At 33.4% G+C, this 15,028-nt stretch overlaps 2 protein-coding genes across 4 annotated transcripts; one reads left to right on the top strand and one right to left on the bottom strand.

Moving 5' to 3' along the window:
• Positions 1 to 8,699, bottom strand: LOC115244568 (high affinity copper uptake protein 1). 3 transcript variants are annotated; one of them, XM_029822292.1, is made up of 5 exons: positions 8,541 to 8,699; positions 2,770 to 3,009; positions 2,469 to 2,701; positions 2,161 to 2,190; positions 1,054 to 1,419 (listed from the first exon to the last, which is right to left on the bottom strand). In XM_029822292.1, the coding sequence occupies exons 2-5, from the start codon at positions 3,007 to 3,009 to the stop codon at positions 1,218 to 1,220; spliced, it is 705 nt and encodes a 234-aa protein (XP_029678152.1). In that variant the 5' UTR covers positions 8,541 to 8,699; the 3' UTR covers positions 1,054 to 1,217. The 3 variants fall into 3 exon arrangements, with proteins under 3 accessions (XP_029678153.1, XP_029678152.1, XP_029678151.1); XM_029822291.1 differs by lacking the exon at positions 8,541 to 8,699 and adding an exon at positions 8,134 to 8,326; XM_029822293.1 differs by lacking the exon at positions 8,541 to 8,699 and having other exon boundaries at positions 1 to 1,419.
• Positions 8,700 to 8,844: 145 nt separating this feature from the next.
• On the top strand, positions 8,845 to 12,790 carry LOC115244569 (anaphase-promoting complex subunit 15-like). The gene is made up of 3 exons (XM_029822294.1): positions 8,845 to 9,463; positions 9,544 to 9,603; positions 11,310 to 12,790. Exons 1-3 carry the CDS (start codon positions 9,338 to 9,340, stop codon positions 11,532 to 11,534), a joined length of 411 nt encoding a protein of 136 aa, XP_029678154.1. The 5' UTR covers positions 8,845 to 9,337; the 3' UTR covers positions 11,535 to 12,790.
• The last annotated feature ends 2,238 nt before the right edge of the window (positions 12,791 to 15,028 follow it).

Below are 15,028 nucleotides of genomic sequence, written 5' to 3'. Positions count from 1 at the left end.
TTTAAAGATACTGCTGCACAGATACATATAAATATATTATTTACGAAAAAAAAACGCGCGCGCGTATTAATTGTTATTTTTTAATTTTTACATACTTAGTAAACAAGGCTATTTCTCGTATGTACATGTGACTTATGTACAATATGTGTGTATGTATGCCTTAAGATTTTATAATTCTAGGAGACACGATTTTGCAAGGAAAAATAAACTATACTGTGCTTGTTTACAGAGTGTCATAATTTTATAATTATACACATTAATCAATTATATTAACATTATCCTTCCTCTTTCATAACTATGGCAAAATTTTTTTTATTTGCCAGAAAAATGTATCGCAAATATGAAACAAAAAAAATTGGAAGATGATAACGATAATATGTGAGACAAGAATTTATATCATGAAGACAAAAGGGAGGAAAAGAATTATATAACTCCTTATTTTTTTAAATTTCTTTACATTTTTTTTTCTCGTTTGAAATATTTTGTGAGATATTTTATATGAAATTATAATGCAATCTTTATGTAATATATGCAATATGTATCAACTTGTAACAGTTTATTTTATAATGGTATGTTTTTACAATTATTTAAGATAATGTGGACACACACATCCTTTTTCCCAAATATTAAAAATTTATTGATACTAGCAGGAATCCTTCCAAAAGTATAATAAAACGGGTAATAAAAATATAAAATTGGGAAAAAGTGTATGCATTTGACAACATATTTCTTATACAAATATCTTAACAATATTTACAACTTGCCACATTTATCTAAGATTCAAGCTCCCAGTTATTCCTTATAAAATTATTTCATGATACAATGATGAATTACTAATTATTCTAAAATCTCTTCCATTTGTGTGTAGAACTTATATAATAATTCTGTAAAATGTTTGATTAAAGATAATTTAAAGATAATTTAATAGGTTCTCTTAAATTGTTTTTTCAGGACAAGGAAAATGAATATACAAAGCTAAATTATAAAACTAAAATAAATATTTTTTTCCTGCATCCTGCTATATTTCTATATTTATTGTATATATTATGAATTCAGAGAAGATAAATTCTCTATATTCTTGTTTGATACGCAGAACATTACATTGCTCTCTTAATCTTGATGTTTCTTTTACATTTAAACGGCTTTCCGTCAAAGTACAATTGTACTCTCACATGAGTACAGTTCAGGAAGAGTAAATTAAAGCAATTTATTGAATGCTAATGACAATGTTCCGTAACATCTACGATTACCGACTTTTTCCAACCGAACAGAAAGTAACCGATAGCAGCACCTACTACAACGGCGCAGCACAACCAAACATTATATGTCATGAAGATTAGCATCAAGAAGTACGATAGGACGATTTGCACGATGTGCAGAAACGTTTGGAATAAATGCATCCAGGACAGCATAGTCGGCCTGCACAGATTAATGTATCTAGTTACGCCCGAATCCATTTAAAACTATGAAATTGAAAGTTGATTTATAGATTTCAATAATTCGCAGTTTTAAAAGCCACCAAATTAGTATTAAAAGCAAAATACAAAGTGGAGAATTTTTATGCTGATTATTCATAATTGTATTTGCGAATTGAGTCATATATAATTTCTGAAACAAAATATGTAGTTTTTCATAAATATCCTAAATGATTCAATGCTGTTAATAACTAAATTTTTAGTTATTTAGGTTTAGGAGATAATGTAATATATAGCCATTAGCAGCATTAAGTTAAGAAAAAATTTAAGAAAAAATAAATATTTAATATCTGCATCTCAGAAATTATTTGTGCAACTTTCTTAATTTAATATATAGATACAATTATTAAATATAAGAAAGTCAATTCGAAAATGTCTAATTGGAAATATGAAGACACACATGAAACAAGCGGAAATATTGATAGAACAGACATGCTGAAAATATTTGACAAATGAAGTATTTTGTACTTGATACCTAAGAGAGAGGATATATAAAGTCCTTTTAAAAAGATATATCATACATGCAAGTTTTACAATAATATGAGAATCACTTAACAAAACACTAAAACACATTATAATTGTTGCTATTTACAAGCTGCATCACATCAATTAATAATAACTGTAATATTGCAAAGTACAATTCAGAAAGAAAATCTCAATATCTCGTAAGATATCATTTACTTACGGTTGCTTATGGATTACTTCTCCAACCATACTAAAAAAGCATATTTAACGATTAAATTGATAATATAAACTATCGTTTATGCGTTTTAGCGATCCTGCAAAAGAATATTGCTCTTTGGTTTTGAAATGAAAAGATGCCTGAAGATTATATACTATTTAATGTCATTTGACACTCTTCACATGCACATACACACATACACAAATTTCTCACAGTAAAATTATGAATATTCTTGCACGAGCAAATATGGGAGAAACAACGCTTTTTGCAGGATCACTGACAATGCTTCATCTGACAATAAGAGAGCTTACTGAACGACTCGATTGTCTTCGGCTACCACGTTCTTCTCACTCGGCACGGTGACGCTCCTATATTGCAGGGCGTTGTATGTTTTCCAGAATAAGTACTCCCGGTAGTATTTCAAACCCTCGTAGAGCGCGGCCATGATCACAATACCGATCATCGAGCCGATGAGACTGCCGATCGACGAAATCTTCCAGTTCTCGAACAGCACCGATTCACAGTAGCCGGTGTGAAATGTCATCTAAGCCGTGAAAAGCAAATAATATCGTTAGCATAGCACTGGGTGTTGGATAAACGACTTATACCTACCGACATACCGTGCGAGCCCATGTCGCTGCACGCGTCGCTCGTCGAAGCCCCGACATCGTGATCCATCCTCCCGTGGTCCATGGTCCCGTGATTCATGCTCGCGTGATCCATGCTTCCATGGTTCATACCTTCGTGGTTCATGCTCGTATGTTCCATACCCATGTGAGCCATATGTACACCATGGGACGCGTGATCTATTGTCCCGTTCATCATCATGTGGCCCGCATGATCATGAGACATCTGTAAGAAGGAAGAAAATTCTTAACTCGATATGCTTTGATAAAATCCATCGAATACGCTCAACCTCTTTCGATTCTATTCCAAAATTATATAAAGGACCGAAGATAATAAGATAGTTAGAAAGCTTTATCAGATTTCAAGATTTGATCAAATCGTTTTTTTTGTTATGCGAAATCTTCATTATCACAATTCCATTGTGATAATAGTATACAAATCCGAAATATGAGAATCCAAAACATTTCCTTAATCCAGATCTAAAGATCGTTCTATTGAAAAAGTTGCAATTTTTTTTTTATATCTACATATTGTATTTTATATTAAAAGACATACCGAGAAAGAAGTTATTATAAATTTGATTTAGCAAAAAGAATTCTTCACTTGAAAATTATATTTTTTCAACAGAATGCCACATTGTGATAACATCATACACAAATATTCTTAAAGTTAACAGCGATATCTCGTGAAGTAATGAGTCGAAAATATATCAGTTCAAACGTTACTTCAAATTATACACTTTTCAAGGTAGCATTATCATTTCATTAACGATTTACGATAAGATTCTTTTGCACGGAAACGAAGAAAAAGTTAGGAAAAAGCAATGGAAAAATTTTTTAAGTATATTTATAAGCATAATTTGAAGTAACAAAGATTGCAAACATAGAGGTAATGTAAAATGTTGCTTCTGAAAGTAATTTGATTGTTTATTCGGAAATATTTTTATCGCGTATATAATCGTATAATGTGTGTCTTTAAGATAGATAAGACATATCTTTGTACTTGTGTAACAACCATTTATATATACACACCATATATACGTGAAATAAGCTTCAAGAAAATAAATACTCTAACTGAAATTTTAATTCAAAACTTATTTGTAATTATGCATGTCGTAAATTTAAAAAAAAAAAAAATTGTAACAGGTGATGATCTTCTTCGATTATAAATTGGCCAGAAAATCTATCATTAAAATTAAGATCGTAAATTTCATCCAAATCTATAAAAATTTTAAATCAGAAAAATCAAAAAATAATGAAATACTAAAGCTGTTTAAACGAGGAAAGTTGATAGCGACAATAATACAAAAATATGCCAAAATATGAAGGTAGGTTTATAAGGATGTACATATGTATCGATAAATGTTGTTCTGGAACTGTAACGACACCGATAAGAAGTGTACATAAAATATCTCGATACTTCGGAATCTTATCGATCGATCAAACATTGCACGATACATGATCATTTAAAAGAATTATCACCGTGTATTTACAAACAAATCAGCGACCGAGATTGAATTACAACGATAAAAAATTAAAAATAAATAATAATCTAAAAAAGGATAAATTGATGAAAAATAGTTTTAATGTACAAAGAGAAAAATAAATAATCTCCTCTTTCCTCTTTCTCTCTCGCGCATTATAATTTTTTAGTCAGTTTAAAATTTTGAGTACAGTAAACGAAAAATTGCGCCAATTGTTGTTTTGATCGCCAAATATACACGAAAATCAATTTTTGTATATGTGTAGCATCGGGATCTAAACTTTCTATAAAAATCGCAGTACCAATCAAATGATTTTTCTTTCTTATTTTCTCATTTCGTATCGCGTTCTGAGGAGAAAGCTCGGAAGCAACAGATAAAGACACGCTGAAGAATGCGTTTGGATGCGTGCATTCGATTGCGCAGGCTATTATTGCATATTACTTGGTTCAAACAAGCGCCATTGTTTCAATCTTTCAACAAAATTAAATACCTCGATGAAAACTACAAACGCTATCATTACAATCATCGCATCATTTATTTTTTTATTGACTATCTCATTCAGGTAGTATCAGCTATCTCGGCTCAAAGTTGCGTAATATTATAAAAATATCCAGTATCAATAATTGTCCAGTATCCAGTACCGTTCAACATTTCCACTAAATGTTTCGTAAGGAAATCTTAGAACCCGATTAAAAAACGAAATAACCGTTGCTAGTCAAGATATTCCGGTTGATGAAAATGACTCATCATTATCTAGTATCGGTTTAACCGTAAAAACCGCGTACGTGATTAAAACCCATGACAGAAAGAAACTCCTTAAAAAAAAAAAAAAAAAAAGGAAAAAAACAGGAAGCGTCGACCAGAAGAAATAGCACGGAAAAAGTAACAAGGATAAAATATCCGGAAAAAGGAGACAGAAATATTACAAACAAAGCATGAGCAATAAAATAGAATAATAAACTCAATATTTTAGAGATCTGCGTATAATTACAAGAGTATATGTCTCCAGTGAATTTAAAATCAATTGCAAGAATTTAAGACACAAAATTACTTAAAACGACAGATAATAACAAATTTTTTAAATCATTTTTGTAATATTAGATATTCTTAACAAAAGCATTGAGAAATAATTTTCAAGTTATAAGTAACAGAAAATGAAAGGCTTTCCGAAAAGTTAGCTTCGGGATAAAAATAGATGGTAAAATCTCATTTTCGTTTTATTTCAAATATATTTTATTTGAACGGTATTGTAATTTAAGAGTTACTTAATAACGATATTTAATACTGGAAATTGAAGGTCTATGGAGGAAAGGAGTAAGTGATGACCTCATTCGACATTTTCGTTAAATCGAACAATAAATAGAACGATCTATACATGATATTAAACGTGAAAAATACAGCGAAATTTTCGTTGCAAACTAATAAAATTTTCAAATTTTGACATACATCACGAGAAAAGATTTAGAATTGAAATCTCGGAAACACCGAATCTCTCTCTCTCTCTCTCTCTCTCTCTCTCTCTTCTTGAGCCTATATTTGCCGTTTTAAAAAATTTAAAAAAATTAATGCATCGATCGAAATAAACGTTTTATATGATATCCCATATTTCATGATAGATATCGACAAAAAATGCATTCTGACACCAATACCAATCGACAATATACCATGCTGTAGGAATCTTTAATATCGAAATACCAGAACATGCCGAAGGAAAGCACGCGTTATAATTCCTGGAAATAAAAACCCGAAATATCGATCAACTAGTGGAATCGTTCATGGATTGAATTAGAGTGAACGCGTTTGGATAAATTCCCGCGAGAAATTTTCAACCGCGACAACAATACGAAAGTACCCGAGATCATTGTAGCGTGTCAATATGTGTCACGTGTAGCAGAATTTCATTACAATGAACTCGGATCGTAAATTCAAATCGGTTTCCATTCATTTATACGATCTCTTTGATCAATTTAGATGTCGAGTTTTCTTTTTTCAGCAGAAAAAAATCGAATTTGTTATACTCTTCTCAAATAATCAATATCAAATATCTTTGTATAATTAGAATACAAATTAAAATTCCGAAAAAATATAATTCATTAAAAGTTAAACAGAGAATAAAGTTCCGTTATGTTTTAATTTATGTCTTTAAAGCTTAACTTGCGAAAAGCATATTTAAGCATTTGCAATTTAAAAATTATTAATCTGCAATATTTTAAAAGAAAATTCTCATATCAAAGACCTTCTCTAGTAAATGAAAGAAAAAATGCGAAGAATTCAAGATATTTCCATATAAGCGGTTGCTAAGAAGTCTCATTACGAGTGCTAATAGTATCGTGCAGATATGCGCCTAAAGTTATATCAAATCTCACTAGAGCGAACATTTCGCTGTATTCCTTTCACCCTTTCTACTTAACTGAACTCTCAAATAAGCGATTTTGTAACTACCGAGTAATTTTATGATCTGCCTAATTTTTTTTTTTTTTAATTTTTGACACAATTCGAAATTTTTATCATTCTGCATAATTTTATTTCTCTGATAATATATTAGCAAATATAATATATTTATAAAACTTGAGAAATCTATATAAACTCGACTATTTTAAAATCTAATTTCCAATTTTCGTTTATAAAAAAATATACATGGAGCAGACTTTATTTAACTTTACGAAAAACGTACATTCTAACATTGCTCATAAGTTACACGAAACTGACTTTGCAAAAATAAAAATAAAAATTTATAATCAGTAGAAAAAAAAAGTGTCAACTATCAACGCGATTAATTACGTAATATCGTAGTCAAGTGCGACATATTTTAAAATAACATATATTCATGCTGGAAATTTTTTTTGCGTAAATCTCTTGCTCTCGTATCTTCGTGCAGTTTCATCATAAACTCAGCTATCGGTCCGATGATGCAAATTCTCAGCCGAGGGTTGGCGATATTGGCTCCAATTGAATCAATGACGGTAAATCACTATTAATTAGCGCGTTCAACTGAGGGATGTAGAAGAGAAGCATAAATATCCGCTGTTGATCTGAATAAGCAAACGCAAGCGCAACTTGATAGTAAGTATCAACTTTCACGTCGTGAAAGTGAACTCTGTAGTGTTCTAGCTCTTTGTCTCGTCGTGATTTAGGCGTCTTTATTTTATAAATTCGTTATAAAATATATTCATTTTTTATACAATTGAAGGTATTTTTGACGCAACTGTAACATATGTTACATCGAGGAAAGATTTGCGAGATGATGCATCCGTGAGAAAACTTGCTTCACAGCTCACAGCTGTCATTAAGTAACTGCGCGACTCCGGATTCCTTTCTAAATCACTTCATGTCTCTATCTATACTAGTTGCGCTTCAGATGGAAGAAAAGTACGATTATAAAGTCATGGCAATCCTTTCTATAGACAATTCCTAAACGTTCTACACGAGAATCTTCATTAATTTAAGAATATAAAAAAATTTCACGTAGATGAATTTCTTTAGTATTTACCTGCCCGGATCTTTTTTCAGGATTTAAAAGCCACTTTAAAAACATTTTAAAAACTACGAGAATTTTGTTCACAGAAGTGAAGGCCATTTGAAATTTATCTCCGTGATGGAAATCTCGTTAGAGGAAAAGGAGAAAATAATTCTTTTAAAAATGAGCGAAATAAAAAAAGATAAGAATGCGAAGTGCTTGCGATTGCTCTCCTTCTATAATTAATCAACGGAGAGATTTGTTTTCTCGGTAAAATGAACGGAACAGAAAGACAAAGCCGCGAAAGCGGAAACAATCGCGGAAAAAATCACGTTACACGTGCATGAGAGAGCGAGAGGATTCGCGCTGGCGATAGAGGAGCTCCAGAAAAATATGAAAAGTCGCTTACCTCTGCGAGCAAGGTTATGTCACGCTGTGCGATAATCGGCGACGGAGGTCGAAGTCAGGTCGAGCGACGACAGTAGAATGAGGCAATTCTTCTCGCACACGCCCGACAGCACGACTTTCCTCCGCTCCTTTTTCCCTACTGTTTAAACGCTGCTGACACGCTCTTACCGAATCCATTAATAAACCACAGATGATATAGGAAAATAGATAGCTAACTCCCCCCGTATTTCGCTTTAGAATAGTGTTTTAAGTGCCATCTAGACGAATATATGTCACACTCGGCGTCATTAATGGCCGCGTTCAGCAGAGAAAATCGCTCAGTAGTAATCGAACGTGATTGGCTTTTACTTTTAGAACCAACAAAGCTGGCGATAGAGGAGCTCCAGAAAAATATGAAAAGTCGCTTACCTCTGCGAGCAAGGTTATGTCACGCTGTGCGATAATCGGCGACGGAGGTCGAAGTCAGGTCGAGCGACGACAGTAGAATGAGGCAATTCTTCTCGCACACGCCCGACAGCACGACTTTCCTCCGCTCCTTTTTCCCTACTGTTTAAACGCTGCTGACACGCTCTTACCGAATCCATTAATAAACCACAGATGATATAGGAAAATAGATAGCTAACTCCCCCCGTATTTCGCTTTAGAATAGTGTTTTAAGTGCCATCTAGACGAATATATGTCACACTCGGCGTCATTAATGGCCGCGTTCAGCAGAGAAAATCGCTCAGTAGTAATCGAACGTGATTGGCTTTTACTTTTAGAACCAACAAATCAACGTCGAGTGTTGACAAGACGATAACTGAGCGCTTTCTCTGCCGAACGCGGTCAATGCTTATTGGCCAGTTGAAAGTTGAAAGTAGGTAAAGACTGCGATTTTACTTAACGTTTGTCCACGTTGTCGGATACGGTGATCGGCTATCAGTTAGAAAACCGATAGAAGAATTCTTAGAATCTCGATAGAGACTCTAGGAATTCTTTATTCGATAGCCAATCGTCGCATCTGGCAATGTCGACAAACGAAGTGAAATTGCACCCGACTACGCCGATATCACATGCGCGCGCATTCACGCGCATGTGTGTCCGTCGTGTTTACAAACTTCGTCGATACGTCATACGCGCGGAAGCGAAGGAACGAACAAGAAATCAAGAGCTTGGAAAGATTATATCTGTGTTAATCGTTGACGGATTCTTGTCACGTTATCGTGATGTCGATCAGGCCGCTTTGGCCCGATTTACGGCCGCGAGCGACCGATCCGCTGTGGTTCAACGCCGATCGACCGTGCGATGACGAGACCGAAGTTGCCGCTCTTGAAGCGGAGCACCAGGCCTGGGTAAGTGCTGGAATAGACCGAATAAATAAGTAATAATAACGCGAGCGTCCTTGCTATACACGTTCCTTCGTTTTTTTCAGAGAGATCATGTGCGGGTGCAGGGATACGAGCACATCCCGATCGGGAAGACAGTGAGCGACGTAAGTTAACCTAACCTAACTTGACTTAATCTGATCAACATTATTTATGCATATGTGTTATTTTTTACCATCGTTTCGTTTATATTTATTAATAATGTATATTAATTCTTTCGCCTCTAATGTTCCTATTGTAATGGACATATTGAAGCGGAGCACCAGGCCTGGGTAAGTGCTGGAATAGACCGAATAAATAAGTAATAATAACGCGAGCGTCCTTGCTATACACGTTCCTTCGTTTTTTTCAGAGAGATCATGTGCGGGTGCAGGGATACGAGCACATCCCGATCGGGAAGACAGTGAGCGACGTAAGTTAACCTAACCTAACCTAACCTAACTTGACTTAATCTGATCAACGTTATTTATGCATGTGTTATTTTTTACCATCGTTTCATTTATATTTATTAATAATGTATATTAATTCTTTCGCCTCTAATGTTCCTATTGTAATGGACATATTTCTTTTTTATTTTTATCATATATATAGTTTGTATCTCAGTAATTTTGTGTTTTGATCTCATAGAATTTGAATCAAATTATTTAATAGATTTCATATAATTTTTAAGAGGATAATAAGTAGAGGAAAGATAAATTAATATACATTCTAGCTCAAGAAAGAATGCTGTTAAGTTTTCTCTATTTTCTGTTTATTTTTTACGCTTTTTATATATTTAGACATAATATGGATATTATACATATATATTTAATAAATAAATATTATGGAAATAATAAATAAATAAATATTATGGAAAGATCAGTGCCATATAACATAAAATATAGACATTGATAAAAGTGCAAGAATCAATTCTTTTCCACTGATTCCTGAATCTTTTGTTTATTAAGATTATCTCATATATTGGAGATTGTCTATAGTTCTGTAAAAAAAAATTCCTTTTTAAAGAATTGAGATTTTTAATTTTATAAATAAACTCTCCTTTAGTTGAGATTACAAAATTACAAAACATCACAAGATTACAAAACAAGCAAAGAAGTAATATATATTGAAAAAAACAATTCTAGTATAACAATAGAATTTTTTTTTTATTAAAAAAAAAGAGTATATATAATTGAATTTTAACTGTTGTATCCTGGTAAATTGCGCCATCATGCGACTTTAACCTGCACGTAGTTGCTATATGATGGGGCTTATATTTTTTACCATCAGTAGAAATTCTTACCGTCGGTATTGTGTTAATACAATCGTGATGTACATTATAGTTAAATTTTTAACTGTGATAATAATTAGAAATGTATAGATTTTGCGTGACCTAACAAAGTTAGAAGAATTACGAAGGTATACTCGATATTCTTAATGCCTTTCAATTTATGTTAATACACACCCACACATATCACATACCACACATACTCCATACAAATATTTCCAGGTCGAACGCATCATGTATCATGATCTGTTGATTAAAAAATCCACATTGTATTTTCTATACTAGATATAATATAATATTTCGTAAAACTTATTGTTATTATTATTTATTATTTATTTTTTAATTTTTTATACGCGTATCAAACATTTGAAAAAATGTCAAATTGTCGAGCATAGTTCTAAGTTATGATACACGGATATCTACGGATGTTTATATTCGATGCATTCGACCAGGAAACGTCTGTACTTAAACATATTAATATAATGCAGAGTGCACATATTAATATTAATATATATACCGATTTTCTCGCGTGAATGAAAAATCTAGTTCAGAGGATCAGAAGGCGAAGAAGAGGAGGAGGAGGAGGAGGAAGGCGAGGGCGAAGAGGAAGACGAATCGGATACCCACGAGGAGGAGGAGGAGGAGCTCGATGAGATTGACATGGAAGTCAGTTATTCCCATCATCCGCAGAGGTCTAGCCCAACGGATACGGTGACCGCTCCCGTGTCCATTAGAATGGTCAATGCATCGAACTTGACTCGTTATTCCTAATATTTTCGCGTGTCAAATGTATATTGATTAATTACTTAATCACTTAATCTCGCGTAACTATATAGCAACGTCGTAATCGTTCTATTTCCAATTCTATCGTAAATTATTTATTAAAGTCATATCAGAATCACGTCAATCGATAACGTGAATAAAGACCTAGCATTCTTTCCTTTTCTCTCTTTCTTTTTTTCTCTCTTTCTTCGAGAGGACAGGGAAACATCGCTTTTCTCTGAAATTATTTTTATCGTGAGGAAGCTCGTCGATTCCGTCGTTCGGCGTTCCGAAATCGAAACTCCTGCTCGCTCGCTCGCTCGTGCTTAGTCTTAGGTCAAGAACCCGACGTGCGACTATAAGCCGACGTCGATTCTAAGCGGTGCAAATTCCATCGTGACGTTGGAAATTGCACAACCAGCGAATTCGACGTTCGTGGCAGACGTCCGGGGGCGTCTCTTCGCGGACCGAGGCATCCTCTCTTCCAGGCCCAAGAAACGGTCGACGAAGTATTACCGCGGACAGTAATGTCTTCATTCCTTCTATACGTCGAGAGTCTCTCTCGAGAGGAGAGGAGCGACTCGCGCTTCGTCCGGAGCGGTCGAACAAAAGCGCTCGTCTTTTTCCTTTTCCTTCGCGGTCCCGCGTCTTTCCTTCTCTTTCCATCTTTCTCTTTCTTCGGAACGGACCGGCAAAGTCGCCTCGTTCACTCATTCTCTCTCTCTCTCTCTCTCTTTCTTTCTCTTTTTGGCGAGGAGCTGTGGAATCGCGTCGTGCTCGACCGGGACACTCTCAGTACGCTCCCTGTATACCCACCTATACTAGGTGTAAGTATACGCGAGAATGTATTATATACCTTTATACAAGGTGTCCAGAAATACGCGCTTAAAGGCACCGTAACGTGATAGCTTTTATAATCCGCGAACGATAATTCTTCTTTTTTTTAATACAGAAATTTAAACTTTGGCTAATTATAATTTATAGTTGAACAATCGAATGATGACTTCATCAACCGTTCGTGCATTTCACGCTAAAAAAAAAAAAGTTAGTCATGCGATTCGCGCAAGTGGATTATTTTAAATATACGCGATTGACAGGCATTTTAGTTATTTAATTTTTCATCATTTTTTGTGCTCCGGTATTTTTAAGTGCAAACCTCTGTGTGGGCATGTATATATATTATTATTATATATAGTTTTCTATACATATATATATATGTGTGTACAAATTTTTGTATAAAAAATACATGCATTTTTATATACATATATATGTGTACATACAATATATACGTATATACAACGCGCCAGCTCTCCCAGCGTGTAACTGAAGTAAAGCCAGGTTGGTGCCCCCGCTAGGGTGAACGAACGGGTACGCTCAGGCAAAAGCGAACCCGTGTGCCTCCTCCTCCACCACCATCGCCACCTCCTTCTCCACTAGCAACAACGTTCTCCTCTTCCTCCCCGTTAAACGGAGATCGTCACCGCGGACTCTCGCGAGACGAGAAAAAAATGCGAAAATTGCTTGCTCGCAATAAAAATTTCGCATTGAAGTCTCACGATCTACGGCATATCGATTATCATGCGTCATACGCGTTTGCATATTAAATTATTGAACAAGTATAGCGATACTACTGTATTCGGCATGCTCGTGCCAACGCGCGATAAAGTCTCGCGCCAGTAATTCAAATAATCCAACATGATCGCATATCGCGCTATGATATACGTTTCTATGAATCCTACACGTGTAATAAAATTTGATTACTTTGCTTAATTTGTTTATTATCGCATCTTTACGTTCGCATTATCTCTCAGGTAATCGAGAAAATCATGCACTCTTCGATATACATAGCTAATGAAATTTAAAGTACTTATGAAAAATTAAAGCATTAATCGAATAAATGCAATATATTTCGGATACACGTAATATTATTGTGCATTATTAAATATTATTTTTTAAAACCATTTTTATAAATATACGAATCTTTCTCTCTCTCTCTCTCTCTCTCGTTTCTTTTGTCAGCTAATATTTAAATTTTTTTTTGATGATTTTGCGTATCAATCTTTGGTATGACTCGAGAGTGCATATTCTGAAAATCCATATTGTTAAAATTATATGTATGTGATTTTAAATGAGTATTGTGAGTTTTCTATTGTTTAATTGTGTGATAGCGTTATGTTTTTTCACAATTGTGGATTTCTTTCGGAATTAAAAGCGATGAAATAAACTGTAAGAACATTTTCCAATTGCTGCACGCGAGGCTATCGTAATCTTGTTTTTTGTCGATCGAAATTGTTCTTCTATTACACAATATCGATTTTCAATAGTTTGGGGGAAATATCCTAACATCCATGATAAAATAATGGTTGAAAAACGAATGCCGTTTCAGAAAAGATAGATAGATTTTTTTGTTTCGTTTTAAATAATTAATTTTCAAATTTAATATACAAATTTATAAGTATTATTATATATAAGTACTGAAAATATATCTATGTAGTTATAATAACTGTGTAGAATATAGTAGTTATATATATTTTATTTGAATATATTTAAATTTGTTATATACATTTCTAAATTAGATTTATTTAAACGCAAAAACATTTTTGTATTTTTAATTGTAGAAAGACAAAAATTTTGCATCTCTCTTGCGTGTATGTGTATTTTGAGCAGTGTTAGATACTTAATAAATATTTAATACTGCTTAATTTATCCCATCATTCATAATCTAAGAATTTAATAACAATCTATTTTTATTATTTTTAGCATCAGAAAAAAATATGCTGTTGTACTATTTATTTAATCAAATATCTATATCTGTCACAAATTAAATTTATGTTCGAAAAAATAGAGAACGGTGAATTTTTTTTAGTTAGGATTAAAATATATCCTGCAATTTATTTATTTCGAATAATATTACCTTTTCAAAAAGACATATAACATATGCACATTTATATATGCACAAAGTTTAAGCGCGTTTTCATTTGGCATTCCGAACGCGCGCATAAATTCCGGGATTTATGAATCACAAGTTTGGTGCGGATCGTAATACCGTCTGGGATTTATGAATTAATACCGTTCATATTACATCTATAAATCTTTGCGTTTAGGCAGAGACGGAATTGTTCACGCGAATTATCTGACTATCTCGCGATTCACCGGTAGATTACGATGTGCAATCTTTATCACTTTCGAGCAAATTTTTTTCTTTTCTTATATCTCTCAATCTTTTCGCGTAACATTCGTCTAAATGCGAAACAATGTAGGATTTTACTGCATTGTTTATTCGAAATAGGAGATATATATTTATCATCTTTTTGATGGGACTCGACAAATTTTGTAGATATTATATATACGAACATTTATATAAAACATAAATACTCGATAGATAAATCATAAAAAAAACTAGAAGTTTTGCCAATTCACATCCTCACAAATAAGTGTTTAATCATAAATATACGGAAATATTTTGGGATATATATATTTCACCATCTGCCAGCAGCAATCTT

The sequence above is a fragment of the Formica exsecta genome, unplaced genomic scaffold, assembly GCF_003651465.1.
Source record: "Formica exsecta isolate Colony F162 unplaced genomic scaffold, ASM365146v1 scaffold82, whole genome shotgun sequence".
Taxonomy (NCBI): Eukaryota; Metazoa; Arthropoda; class Insecta; order Hymenoptera; family Formicidae; genus Formica; species Formica exsecta.
The sequence above is the reverse complement of the archived record's forward strand: the minus strand, read 5'-3'. Positions and strand labels throughout refer to the sequence as shown.